At 43.3% G+C, this 14,569-nt stretch overlaps 1 protein-coding gene across 1 annotated transcript; it reads right to left on the bottom strand.

The window, feature by feature from the left end:
* Window positions 1–337: 337 nt before the first annotated feature.
* LOC144305563 (large ribosomal subunit protein eL39-like) lies at window positions 338–760 on the bottom strand. Its single transcript, XM_077884512.1, has one exon. It carries the CDS (start codon window positions 692–694, stop codon window positions 539–541), a length of 156 nt encoding a protein of 51 aa, XP_077740638.1. The 5' UTR covers window positions 695–760; the 3' UTR covers window positions 338–538.
* Window positions 761–14,569: the final 13,809 nt, after the last annotated feature.

Below are 14,569 nucleotides of genomic sequence, written 5' to 3'. Positions count from 1 at the left end.
GGGCCATCCTCCCAAATTTACTATGCTTTTTATTGAGTTTTCTGGCTATTTCCTCATGCTAAGTTTTTTCTTTATGAAAATATCAGTTTATAGGTTTCATAAGAAGCCCTCCTGTTAGTATTTTGATTGGGATTAAATTGTAGTTATGTGTTATTTTAGGAAGCATTATTATTTCCTTAAAATATTAAACATTCCTATAGAAAATATGACATTTACTTCAAGCTTCTTTTCCTTTTCAACAAAGATTTCTTCTTACAGGTTTCCTTTGTGTGTCTAGCACATTTCTGTTTATTTCTAGGTATTTTGTCCTTCTTTTTTTTTTTTTTTTTTTTTCAGCTGAAAGGTCTCACATTTATTACTGAACCAACCTACTGGTATAGAGGCATAGTAACAGAGAAAATCATTCTCTTGATAAGACATGTCTATTGGCCAGGTAGGAAGGATGTTTCCATATTGATAAGATAGGAATATGTGATCTCCATGTGGCTTAAATATGTGTGCCAATTATGTTTGCTATTTCATCATGTGCGATGCTTCCTCACAGACCCAGTTTGGTTCTTCTCCAGTGTCTCCTCTTGGAATTGTACCTGATTTTATTACCAGTTTTCATCTGAATCCACTGGGGAATAGGACGATTCTGCTTTTGTTTCCTGGCCAGGAATCGCTTGATTCTGAAAGTCTTGTGAGAAGACATGGCGATCACAGTCAACCACACGCAACCAGGATGGCGGCGGGAAGGAGAGCTTTTGAGAGAGGGAGAGAGAGAGAGAGAACAAGCAAGGGGAGAGGCAGAGGGAGAGAGAGAGAGTCTTAAGCAGGCTCCATGCCCAGTGCAGAGCCTGACACGGGGCTCCATCTCACAGTTCTGAGATGATGAACTGAGCTGAAATCAAGAGTCAGAAGCTAAATCGAATAGGCCACCCAGATGCCCTGGTATTTTGTCTCTTTAATAGAAATTATGATTGAGATCTCTACTTCTATATTTTTTGGCCATTTAATACTTTGACTCTTCTATATCATTTTTGGAGTCACCACATAATTATATCTAGTTTACAAAGAAGGATGCATAAATGCTTATGCCATAATCTCTGGCATATTTGAAAAAAATCTGTTGTTTTTCCACTTGAAAGAAAATTGGGTCACTCACCACTTTCTAACACTGGATAGTGAGGACCCACTGCTTTTCCTACATAGGCTAATTTTCTTGGGGGGAGGTAAGGGATGCTAGAGTTTATTACATTTTTTCTTTATTCTTGAAATCTGATAACTGCATTGGGATATATCTTAGAGTAGATTGCTCTGTATAATTTTTTTTTCAGCTGCAATAGGCCATTTTAATCTGTATGGATTCTAGATTTCTTTTACTTCAGGAAAATTTCTTCTTAGGTATTTTGAATATTTTTTCTTCTAATTGTTCTGCTCTCATTTTCCTCTAACACCAGTTCTAGAATCCAGCGTCTTTATTTAGTCCATCTTCTACTGACATACCAGTAATTTACTTTCTAATTGCTTTCAACTCATGATTTGTTAATACTTAGGACTTGCATGTTTTTGTTTCAAGTCTGTCCTCCGCGTCTGTGTTTTTCAGTTGGTGTCTATTCTAGGCTTTTGCTATTTTGAACGTGGATTTAATTTCTCTGATGGTTTTGTTTCCTTCAACTTCTCTTCTGAACTGTTCCTACTATCATCAGGAATATACACTCCTTTAATGTCTTACTCTCTTTCACCTCTTTCTTCAACTCTTCTTTCAAGAGCTTATATTTATTTAGTTGATGCCAATGGAAAAGTACTTTTCTGAAATTCTCCCATTTAATGTGATAATTATATTTGGAAATTTGTTCTTCATCTGTATTTCTATTTGATCAGCTGCTGCTTCTCTCCTCCTGCTCCTTCTCTTTTTTCTTCCTCCTCTGGTTATCTAAGTATCCATCTCATGCTGGTTTGTTTCTGATGATCACTCACCACTGAATGAGGGCCAGTCCACCTGGGAGAACTATTTACCAAAGACCAGTGCCGGGGGTGGGCTGGTTGGCAGCTTGAATTCAGGTGCCTTGTCTCACAAAGCCTTCTCAGTATGCTGCCTTCCCTGCCTACGAATACAGCCATTCAGCTTTTGGTGTTGTTCCTTTAGGGTAAGAATAAGATAAGAAAGCTGTACAATAAGCCCTTTGTGTAACAAGTGTTCTCTGTAGTGATTTATCTTAGAGCTGACTTTGATCAAGGGCTGCAAACCCGTTGTCTCTTGTTCTTTTTCCTCTGCCTGCTGTACTTCCAGTCTTCACAGGTGACTCATTTGTGCAGTGCAACCTTCCCTGTTCCTTCTGCCAGACTGGACCATGGGATGGATTTGGGGATGCTCCTGGGGTCCTCTCATACCCATAGGCTTTGAAAATCTGTATCTTCAATTATTGGATGGACCTCTGTGGACCAACTACTTACTGTTTGAGAAATCTATATTCTACACATTACTTGTAAAGGTGTGTGTTTTTCCTGGGAAGTTTTCTTTTTTCTTAAAAGTTTTTCTTTGGGAACTCAGTAACCTTTTATACGTGGCATCTGAGTCTCAGAGTAGAGGACAAAGGTCGCTCATGCTTCCCTTCCTTTTTATACTGGTAGTAATGTTCTGCTTTTCCTTGGGGAAAAAGTTCCTTTCTCAGGACACTTGATTTTGGTGTGATGTCAGTCCTACAAACATCAAGGAACATGGGCATATGACCCGAAGCAAGGAACCCCATGGAAATTGGAATCCAGGTGGCCACCACAAAACAGAAATAGGGCGTTACTGGCCAAGCTTGGAGAGATAGTCTGTAAGTCACTGCTACTGATATACCCAGAGGGGTCTTGCTTCCCATCCCTCCTAAGGCAGGTTGTTTGACTATTTGATCATGCAAACTATTTGTGTCCTTTCAGTTAATTCTCTTTTGTTTATGTACACAAGAGTGGATTTCTGTTGCTTGCTCTCAAGTATTCTAATTAGTACCCTCATGGGGGTTCTGGAATCTTCCCACGGTAAGCTACTGGGAAGGGGCAGAACTGGGGTTTGCATTCAGATTTTTAAAAATATTTTATTTATTTATTCATGAGACACACACACACACACACACACACACACACAGAGGCAGAGATACAGACAGAGGGAGAAGCAGGCTCCATGCAGGGAGCCCGACATGGGACTCGATCCCAGGTCTCCAGGATCACACCCTGGGTGGAAGGCAGCGCTAAACCTCTGAGCCACCCGGGCTGCCCTGCTTTGATATTTTTTAACCTTCAGTGTCATGACCTTTCTTCTATGCAACACATGAGATGAATTAAATACACAGTAATCATATCTTTGGAATCGAATGGGTATAGCCTGAATATTATTTCAGGATAGTTAGGGAGAGTAGAGGAACAAGAATCTGAGTCTCCACTACGGAATAGTCTACACCGTGGGACACTGAGAAAAGCCTCAGTAAAAGCACAGTACCCAAGATGTGAGGCAGGATTAGGATGTAGTTTAAGTAAGAAGAGGATTTGGGGGTCAAAATATGATGTGGGAGAGGGTACGGTGTGGATGGCGGGTGAGGGGACAATGCCATTCTTGGTAGGTGGGTTCCCAAAGCCAAAAACGCATGTGAGAAATAGGCAAAAAGGCAGTTGTCATGAGAGCTCTGAAAAGGGCAGCAGGGGCCCCCGCATTGGCCTGGGGTTCCAGTAGGACTCCTTTTCCACTTGTTCATTGACCAGGAGCAGTAGGATAGCACAGGATTGGGAGTTAGACATGTACCTGGGCTCAAATCACAGTTGCAGAAATTATTATCCACCTCACCTGGCAAGGCCTTTAACCTCTCTATATCTCAGCTTTCTCAACTGCAAATTGGGGATAACTGAATCTTTTTTACAGACTTGTTGAAGCTCTGAAATAAAACATGTTTAAATGCTCTGTCTGACAGATTACAGGAACTCCATAAAAGGTAGATGTACTGTTGGGACACCTTGGGGGCTCAGTTGGTTAAGTGCCTAACTCTTAGTTTCACCTTAGGTCATGATCTCAGGGTCATGGGATCAAGCCCCAAGTCAGCCTCCATGCTCAGCAGGGAGTCTAATTGAGATTCTCTTCCTCTGCCCCTTTCCCTGCTCTCTCTCTCTCCCTCTGTGTCTCTGACTCTCTAAAATAAATAAATCATTTATTTATTTATTTATCTATTTATTCATTCATTCATTCCTTCATTCATGATAGACATAGAGAGAGAGAGAGAGGCAGAGACACAGGCAGAGGGAGAAGCAGGCTCCATGCCGGGAGCCCAACGCGGGACTCGATCCCGGGATTCCAGGATTGCACCCTGGGTCAAAGGCAGGCACTAAACCACTGAGCCACCCAGGGATCCCCAAATAAATCTTTTTTAAAAAAGGTAGTTGTATTGCTATAAGTGATCAAATCGGATGACTATAATAAATCTCCCAGCCTCTCTCCACTCCAGTCCCTCCTCAGCAATCTGCCAGTTTTCCTTCTAAATACGGACTTGGCGGGCCCACAATCCGTCCACACATCTCAGGATGGCCTTCCTAGCCTCACCACCTTTTTGTTCTCAGCCACATGAAACTTCCCTCTATTTCTGTAAGGTACTTTCAAGTTTCCTGGCTCTACTGTGTGATGTTTCCTCTGCCCAAACACCCTTTGCCTGTTCCCACTTGACTCCCTCTGCTCTCCTGTTGGTCCTCTGCTCACTTGTCATCTCCTATCTGAGGCCCTTCTCATCTGCTCAGGCAGAGTCAGGTGTGCTCTCTTGTATCTATAGCACTTTGCACATTTCCTTACTGCAGCAATTTAAAAGACTGAAATATAATAATTAATTTCTTTATTATTTGTGCAGCAGAGTAACTATTACTTATCAGGAACCCCCTCTGTGACTAGAGCTCTGCTTAGGTACTTTTATACACCTCTTATTTATCACCACAATAATTCTATCAGCTGGGTGGCATTCTCTCTACTTTTGAATTCAAGACATGGAGGCTGAGAGGGATCAAATACCCAGGTCAAGCTCACCCAATTAGTGGTAAATTCAGATTCTCTCTCATTCAAATACCCAGCAACTGAGAAAAATGAAATGAGCAATGGTGCCAAACAGAGATGTCCCATGCCAAGCAGAAGAAAAAACACCCAACATCTGAGTTAGCCTCCAGATTCAGGTACATGTATGATTTTTACCAGGCTTTTCAAAAATCAATCCCAGCCAAATGCCATCATGCCATTGAGCCATTGCAGGGAAATTGAGAATGCACTTGTTCATGTCCATGCCTGCCCAGATACATTTCTGAGGAAGTGTTAAAAGTCAAATGGGTCTGACATCCCAGCCATCCTCATACCATCCTGCATGGTCCCATATCTACCTGGGCTGTAGGAAACAGTGTCATTTCCTTTATGTTTTCCTGCTGGGGCCCATGTATCATCCAAACACCCTCCTGAAGCTGAAATTACTCAGTGAGCAGGGCCAAGCATTTTTTCATTCTCCATCCATTCTCCCACATTTATTTATTGAGCACTTACTGCATGCTGAGTATCACTGGCTGGCCAGCGCCTCTGCTGAATGGGCATGGGAACTTAGCACAGCACTCCTTATGCCTGTAGACTGTAAGGCACAAAATGTAAACAAATGTGCACACAAATGTCACCCTTCTCTGAGGCTGGCTTGTCTGGATGTCTAGTGCTGAGATTTCCTTCACTTGAGGGGCCTGATGACATTACTTTGATGACAGTAACATTTGCCAAATTATTTTTATCACCTGCAACCTCTCACCTGGGGAGTCACTTTATTTGTATTCAGGACTATGTGTAATGAACTCACACAAAGAGGAAGGGCTTCTTGGGTTTACAAAACAAACAGATGAATGGACCCACCAAATGCCCTGCAATTTAGCCAGAGACTGAATCTTTCTTCGCCACAATAACAGAGGTAAACCCTCACTATTTACTGGTACAGCCATAGTCGAACAGGAGGGGTCTTATCAGAAAAAGACCCTGTCATTCTGATGTGCACGTTAATGGACTTGGATCTGCAAAGTTGAGCCTGGAGTTTATGAGTAGGAGCTGGAGAGAGATGAAAGGCTCCACATCGTAAAGTGAAGAACGTTTTGAATTCTCAAGGTCTGAAAATCAGTTTATTCTTCCTGGAAATTGTTGCTGGAGTTTCCCAGGTGCACTGGGTATCATGAAGTGTATGCAGTGGTATTACACTGCAGGTCAGCTGAGACAGAGGGGATGTTCCAAAACCAGGGCACTGCTTCCTGTGCCCAACCTCACAACCACAGCACAGCCCCAGAAAGCACCGGAAACCTCAAAAAGCCTGACTTCCAGTTTCCCACCAGCTCATGGGGACAAAGACTTCCAATTTAACTTTATTTGGAAGAAATGAGATTTGCCTTGCTGGTCTGCATCTGTATCCTGACCCTTTACATGCATTCCTACATTCCCTCTGTCATTCACTTCATTCAGGGGCCAGCGTGGACTTTCTTGGGTTTGAACTCCTTCTCTGCTATTTTGCTTGTCTTTTGGACTGAGGAAAAATCACTTAATCTCCCCAAGCCTCAGTTTCCTCAACTATGAAATGAAGATAAGAGCACTGGCCTCATGGTATGATGGACAGGATCAAGTGAGGTAATGCACAGCCAGTGCAGAGTAAGTGCCCAGCTCTGTTGCAATTATAAAAGAATATTTCATAGGCCCAACACCCCTGAGAACTCTGCAGTACCAGGAGGCACTCTGGCTTAGGTCTGGTTCATTTATTCTCTTGAGTTCCTACTGTGCTTCCAAAGGGGGCCTGCCAGAGTTCTCCCTGCACACTCTGGGACTTGTGATGAAATCCCACACACTAGTGCCTGTGACACACCTTTCTTTCATACCTACCCACGTGTTCTCAATGCGTCGGCCTCAGATGAGCTCTGTGCTTTTGTTAACTCAGGGTCTTCACTCATGCTGGTCTTTCACTGAGAGCTTGCTTTCTTCCTTCTCTGTCTTAAATTCTCTTCCTTCCTCTATGTGTGGCCAACTTTTATTCATCCTTCTGGTCTCTGCTTAAATATCACCCACCCAGAGAAGACTTTTACACCTCTCAGTCTGTGTTATAGCCTTTTATGAGCTCCTAGAACACCTGAATTTTTCTTCTGCAACAATGCTCATGCTTATATAACTACTTGCATAAATCCGATTTCCTCATTAGATGAAAAATTACATGAAAGCAGGAGCCACACTGGTCTCATTCTTGGCTGGATAATTATACAGTGGCCAGAACATGGTTCACACTTATAAGTATTTGGTGAATGAATGGATGGACATTCTTCTAAAATAGCTTTAATCACTCCCCTCCTTCTGTATGTTGATTAATTTACATATATTTCCTTATTCATATCTTATTTGCATATGACCATTAGGGGCCAGGAGAAAGAGAAAAAGGGATGATGAGTCCTACACTAACTGATGAGATAACTTTGCCTTGTGGATTTAACGTTTATTACATAAATAATGCACACTTGTAGAAAAGTTATAAAATATGAGTAAATAAAGAGAAGAAAATGGAAATCACCAGTAATCTCATAACTATTAATATTTTCTCATTTGTCTTTTCAATCTTTGTCTCTATAAATTTATGAAAATGTAACATCCTCTATATACTGTTTTGCAGCTGATCATTTTGCTTAATATATCATGAATATATTTCAGCATCAAGAAGTATAACCTCCAGCATATTTTTTTTAAAGATTTTATTTATTTATTCATAAAGACACAGCTAGAGAGAGAGAGAGGCAGAGACACAGGCAGAGGGAGAAGCAGGCTTCATGCAGGGAGCCCAACGTGGGACTCGATCCTGGGTCTCCAGGATCACGCCCTGGGCTGCAGGCGGTGCTAAACCGCTGCGCCACCGGGGCTTCCCATCTAGCATATTTTTTAATGGCCGCATTTAATGACCTTATATAGAATAAAATATTTAACCAATTTCTTATTGGTGTACCCTTAGACTTTGTTTTAAACCATACAGTGGACTGTAGGAAACTGCCTTGTAGCTTAATCTCTATGCACTGCCATCATTATTCCCTTGAGATGAGTTCCTAGGAATGGAGTGATTAGATCAAAGGGCGCATTTGTTTCAGAACTTTGTAATACACCTTGTCAAACTGCCCTCAAAAGTTTTAGGTTTGTATATTCCTTCCAGTAAGGTAATGATGGGCATTGAGGAACTCTGATTTTGCCTGTGAGATTGGCTTGGCCAGCCCATCCTTTGAGTCTCTCCAACCAACCAGGTACAGTGTTCAGTTCCTGGCCACTCTTTTTTGCATTGGTTGCTCTCACTCTGTCTCTCAGATTCTGATTATTTTCCAACAGTTTCACACATATTCTGGGATCTACTTCATAAACAAACTCGATGTGCTGATATCTCTCCTACTCAGATACCAAACTCTTACACTGTCTGGAGAGAAGCCGTTATACTCTCATTAACAAATGGTATTAATTCTCACCTTTCAGTGCATCAGTGAATAGAAATACTTAATATCCAACTTAAGAAAAAGCAATTTCCCGTCTTTACAGAAACTGGAAGAAACCTTCCCATAAGAGCAAGGGGTAGTTACATTACATGACCAAGACCGTTTTTTTTTAAGGCCAGCATTGCAGGAAGCTGCCCCTATGCATTACAGGTAAATAGTTTCTCTTAAAATGTAGGAAAATCCCTTTGCTCAATATATAATTTAGCACTTAACTCTGGATTAGTCTGGATTAGTACGAACTAATCCTGACAACAAACCTTAGAAGTCGATATTATGATCTTGTTTTACATCTGAAGAGAATGTTTATTTTTTTTAAAGTTTTATTCATTTATTAATGAGAGATAGAGAGAGAGAGAGAGAGAGAGAGGCAGAGACACAGGCAGAGGGAGAAGCAGGCTCCATGCAGGGAGCCCAACGCGGGACTCGATCCCAGGCCTCCAGGATCACGCCCTAGGCTGAAGGCAGGCGCTGAACTGCTGAGCCATCCAGGGATCCCCTGAAGAGAATGTTTAGAATGTTTCATTCATTCATCCAATAAATATCTACAAAGTGCCTACCATTGTGTTTGGCGACATGGGAGTTACTGGTGGTCTTAATGAAAGCGCTTTCACTGGATGGAAAACCTGATTGGAATGGGCTCAAGAAGGAACAGGAAGAAATTATTTGGAGATAGTGACCATGCCATAGACTGTTCTTTTACAGAGCGTTGCTGCAAAATGAGTAAAATGAGATTGCAGCACACTGGGGCGGGAATGGTTCAAAGAGAGAGGGAAAGGTTGATGATGCCAGAGACAGAGACATGGCAAGATGGGCTTGGCTAAGTGCAGAATGCTCACCTGCGGTAACGGGAAGATGGGTGTGCTGGAAAGGTCGGAGTCTGGCAGTTCTCTCTTCTGATGCCTTTGTTTCTCTCAGGAAACTAGGAAGCAAGGCTAGTAACTGAGAGGGAAGATGGGAAAGGAGGTCTGTGGAGAGTGGGAGAAGCAGAACATGGGTGGGAAAGTAGATGGGGAAGGTTGCAGGGAGTATGGGCCTGCTGCGGGGTGGCACCGAGGGCCCGGCTCAAGGTGATAATCACACTTAATGAGGCCAGTCAGGAAGATTATGTGTTTTTCTCCAACCACATCCAACTGTACAGGTGCAGGTGAGGAGCAGACAGTGAGGAGTTGTAGCTGCATTTGTGGCTTCAGCAAACTAGGATGCCCAAAGCGAGAGAAGGCGAGGAAATTAAAGATACACGCAGGGTACAGTTACTGAATGACTGGAATCTTGGAGAATCTTGGCTCAGGTATGAGTGAACAAAGGCCTTGGATGTAGTGAGGGATTGACACTAGTGGATGGGTGGGCCAACCATCCCGATGAGGGTCAGCTTGTCTACGGAGGTGATGGAGGCCGGGAATCAGGAGGGCAGAAGACGACGGTCGGAGTGGGATAGTTGAAATCGGAGCATGTAACTCACTTTTTCTCAAGGTCACACAGTACTGTGTTGTAGAGCTGGAGTCAAACCCACGTCTCTCTGCCCCCCGGCAGCTAAGCACACACTGAGGGCACCGTGAGAGACGCATATGCTCGGAGAGGCACTGCTGCTCTTTACAGTATCATTCATGCCAGTGAGGACCCACGACTTTCCACGGACATTTACAGCCACACACAGGACTGTAGTGCAGAAATTCTCCTGCCTTCTCCAACCCCCACCCCCACCCCCTTCCTGCAGAAATAGCAACCAGCTCAGGCAGGCTTGGCTGCTTCCTCGGAGGACATATGTTTGCTGATGAGGGGAAACAGACTAGGCCGGCTAATGGGGAAATGGGGGTCCCTGATGGGCCTGGGCTTTAAATATCACTTTCTGGGGCTGGTGCCTTCGTGGTTTCCTCCGCGAAACCGATCGTTATCTTTGCAGGTCCGCAACTCTCCTGGGGGTGCTTGGTAAGGGTCCCCGCCCTCTTCAGACATTAACCATCCTCTGCTCGCAAAACCGCGACAGGTCTCGTGTGGTGGTGCATGTGGGGCAGAGTTAAATGCGAAACAGACCCCGAGGCCCACTGAAGTCGTGAGGCCGACTGACGACAGCCCAGGAATGCGGAGACCGGGGCCCGGCCCCTGTGACGGCTGACGGTAGGAATGTTAACCCTAAATTTCCTGCCTGGAGTCTGATCACAGCGGGGAGTCATGTTCTCTCTCACTGTGTCTCTCTCTCACACCCACGCACACACACTATGTCTCCCTCTCTCTCTCTCACACACACACTGTCTCACACACTGTCGTTCTCTCACATACACACTGTCTCCTACACGCAGTCTCACGCTGTCTCACATATACACAATGTCTCTCTCTCTCACACACACACACTGCCTCACACACACTGTCCCTCCCTCTCCCTCACAAACACACACACTCTCACATACACTGCCTATCTCAGACACACTGTCTCTCTGTCACGCGCACACTCTTTCTCTCACATACACATAGTCTCACACTGCCTCACACACGATGTCTCTCTCACACACACACACTGTCTCTCTGTCTCTCACACACACTGTCCCTCACACACACACTGTCTCTCTCACACACACTGTCTCATATATTTACAGTCTCTCATACACACACACACATACAGTCTCTCTCTCACACACACCGCCTCACATACACATTCTCTATCTCTCTCATACACACACACATATCATAAACCCTGGAGGAGTGTGTTCAGGCACTTTGATAGCTGTGTCTCTGGAGGCCACATACTATGAATTTTGAAAGTTGTGAGAAAAATATACTCTCTCTAGTCCTCGGAGATTCTAATGACCATTTAGAAGAAGAAGCCATAAGATTTGCTCCTATTTTGAAGTTTGGATGTTTTGGAGTTGTCAATCTCACATTTTGGGTTCCTTGGGCAACCTAGATGAAGGATCGGGTGTCTGTATCGGTCTCCCCAGCAGTCCTCACTGAGGGCTGCAGCTTCTTCCTCAAGGAGATGGAGAAGCTGGGCTTCCACCCAAGAGGGACTTTATGCCTCATGCATTTCAGAGAAAAACATGACTCAACCAGAGACACATAATTTAATACTGGGTTTATCTAGAGAGAGAGAGGCAGAAGGAATAGTGATGATGTGTGTATAAATGTGTGTGTCCGTGTGTGTGTGTCCCTGTGATTCTGATATGTTCTCTTACACAGCCACACATACATATGCACACACCTATACACGTATACAGTGGCACCTCATCTTCTATACCCACTTGAGAACTGCTGTTCTACGTGTTTCCCATGGTCCTTTTCTAAATGCGTACGCTCTTCTTAAGTAATTATCCAAAATAATAATCAACAATGTCATCAATGTGGATTGACTTTCTAGGGTTCCTACTGAGTAATTGAATCTGAGTGTAATTACATGTATTTAATAATTTTCTGTACTTTCTAGTTTAAATCCACTAAAATCACATTAGGGGAAGATTCCCCAAAGAGAAAATCAATTTGACAAAAACCTTCATAAGCCGGGAATCAATATCCAACATTATGGCTACTCTGGACTTGAGTGGAACTATGTCCAACCCGGTTTATCACCATTAAAAGTCTGCTCCTGGGATCCCTGGGTGGCGCAGCGGTTTGGCGCCTGCCTTTGGCCCAGGGCGCGATCCTGGAGACCCGGGATCGAATCCCACGTCAGGCTCCCGGTGCATGGAGCCTGCTTCTCCCTCTGCCTGTGTCTCTGCCCCTCTCTCTCTCTCTCTCTCTTTCTGTGTGACTATCATAAATAAATTAAAAATTTAAAAAAAAAAAAAAAGTCTGCTCCTGGCTCAGGAAAACATCCTGGACCTAAATAAAATATTTTCCTTATGTTCAAGGAATTAACTGTATCCTAACTCATTTTTATCTTTCTATCTATCTTATCATTTCTAGAATGTTCTTTTATCAGCCCTATCCCAGTTCTAATTGATGAACTGAGGCTAAGAAGAGGGGAAAAGGGAGGAAAGAAGGGAGAGAGGGAGGAATCAAAAGGTAAATAGAATATACAGTTGATGAGCACTTAATATGACTCAACAAACACCTACTATGTAGGGGCAGATTCTGTTCAAGTGCTGTTGATGTTGCCCCTTCCATTTAGGAGGTGACAGTTTCCATTAAGTAACTGATTGCCACCAGCAATCATACCAGCAGGACTGGATCAATTAGTGATTGGAACTCAATGTAAATAATTACATAATTTATAATTTTGTGCTGTTCTAGTTCAAAGTCACCATAAACAAATCATGACACTTGGACATTACCAGGATTCTCACCAAAGGAAACAGCAATATGACTAAAGCATTCACGTGCGCCAGGCTCGTGCTTGAGTCACATCCAATTCTTCTATGACTCACCACTGTGAACAGGAAAAACATGAATTTGGCCTACTCACATCTGGATTCTGATCATGGGATAACTACAGAAAGTGCTTCAATGCCCTTGCTTCGGAATAAATATACACTGAGAGGACCAAAGCGGACCAAAGCTCATGTCACCTTCAAAAGATACTCTAGCCTGGTATCCTCACAACTCCCTTGCTTTGAGTGGTTCAATTTATCCCACCTTTACCCAGGGGCTCAGAATGTGCAGCAGAAGTGAAGGGCAATTTGGGGAACTTTTGAAGTTGGTTCAAAGAATGAGCAGCTCTCACAAAGGAGAGAAAGTTTGTGCTCCTGGTCAGCTAATACCAAGTACCTCCTCTATTCCCTGCTGTTCCCATCTCTTTGTTTTAGTCACAAAAGCATGGTGTGGCTGAGGCAACTGGTGTCCTGGACCTATCCTCTCGTTGGCCTCAGATTTCAGTGTCTGGGGTACTAATGTCCAACTTTTGGCCTCTGCCTTTCTTTGCCTGGGGGTTTTCTCTGACCTTCAGGAATGATCTGTCCATTGGAATGGCATTGTGGAAATATTGAGGATTCGCTGCTTCTGGGAGCAACCATCAATAAATAACTGATAGGAAGAACTGCTCTCTTATGTCTGGGTTTTGGTAACTCTGAGGCTCATACTTTACACTGCCTTCTAGAATTCCCCAGTAGGATTAAGCTCCAGTTGACCACAACAGTCACTTAACTGATAACACATTATTTATTGGTTGGCTTCTCTTCTCCGACACACTTCCCCTTATCCTGCCAGTTTTTCCTGGGATCACCTCCCAAATAAATTACACTTGAATCTCAAGATCTACTTCTGAAGGAACCCAGACCAGCCATATTTTCTCATCATAGTTTTTCTCACCTTGGTGGAACCAGAAGCTTAAATTATTGAAATTGTCTTGATCTTTGATTATAAACTAGTGTTGAAAATCCAAACAGCCACAGAGACAAGGCAAGTTACATAAATAGGAGAAGTGAGCTGGGTAGAGATTTTGCTAACCAGATGGGACGTGTGCTGTCTCGAAGAGCAGCTGCAGCTCAACCCCGCCAATTGTTGCCATGTGGAAAAGCAGGCCCAATGCAGCCACATCAAGTTTTTCATGAGAATACAGAAATCCAGATTTTTGTGTAGAATCTCTTAATATGTAAATGTTGGCCACAAATTTCAGATGCTTTTATAACATTGAATTGGCCAAATAAAACACATCTGTGAGCCATATTTGGCCCAGGGTCCACTAGTTTGCAATCCCGGTTACAGAAATACAGGCCTTAGCTAGAAATTCATAGCTGACACTTAAGGTAACAAGAGTTGCTGCTCTTAAAATGAATTTTCAAGCTATTGTCACATTTCTTGAACGGGTCTTGTTCTCACCCCATCCCTGAGTGGTTGTAGCCAACATTGCATATCTGCTCAAAAAACAAAAGAGACCCAAGTGGAACGCTAATCATGGACTTGGCATCAAACTGTGGTCTGGCTTCATATGATGTTCTTAGAGCCAACTGGAAAGGAAAACACCACCCAAATCCGTCACGACGTGTGCTATCACAGTGGGTTTAAATTGGGTGGAAATGTTGTGAGTTTAATAAAATGGAACTGCTGAGATGTACATATATATCTGAGTTTAGCTGATAGCTCTTTCAAGGGCATTGTGATGTCAAATGTGTTTGGCAGTTTCAAT

The sequence above is a fragment of the Canis aureus genome, chromosome 3 (assembly GCF_053574225.1).
Source record: "Canis aureus isolate CA01 chromosome 3, VMU_Caureus_v.1.0, whole genome shotgun sequence".
Classification (NCBI taxonomy): Eukaryota; Metazoa; Chordata; class Mammalia; order Carnivora; family Canidae; genus Canis; species Canis aureus.
Note: the sequence above shows the minus strand (reverse complement) of the source record. Positions and strands in the feature narration are given on the sequence as shown.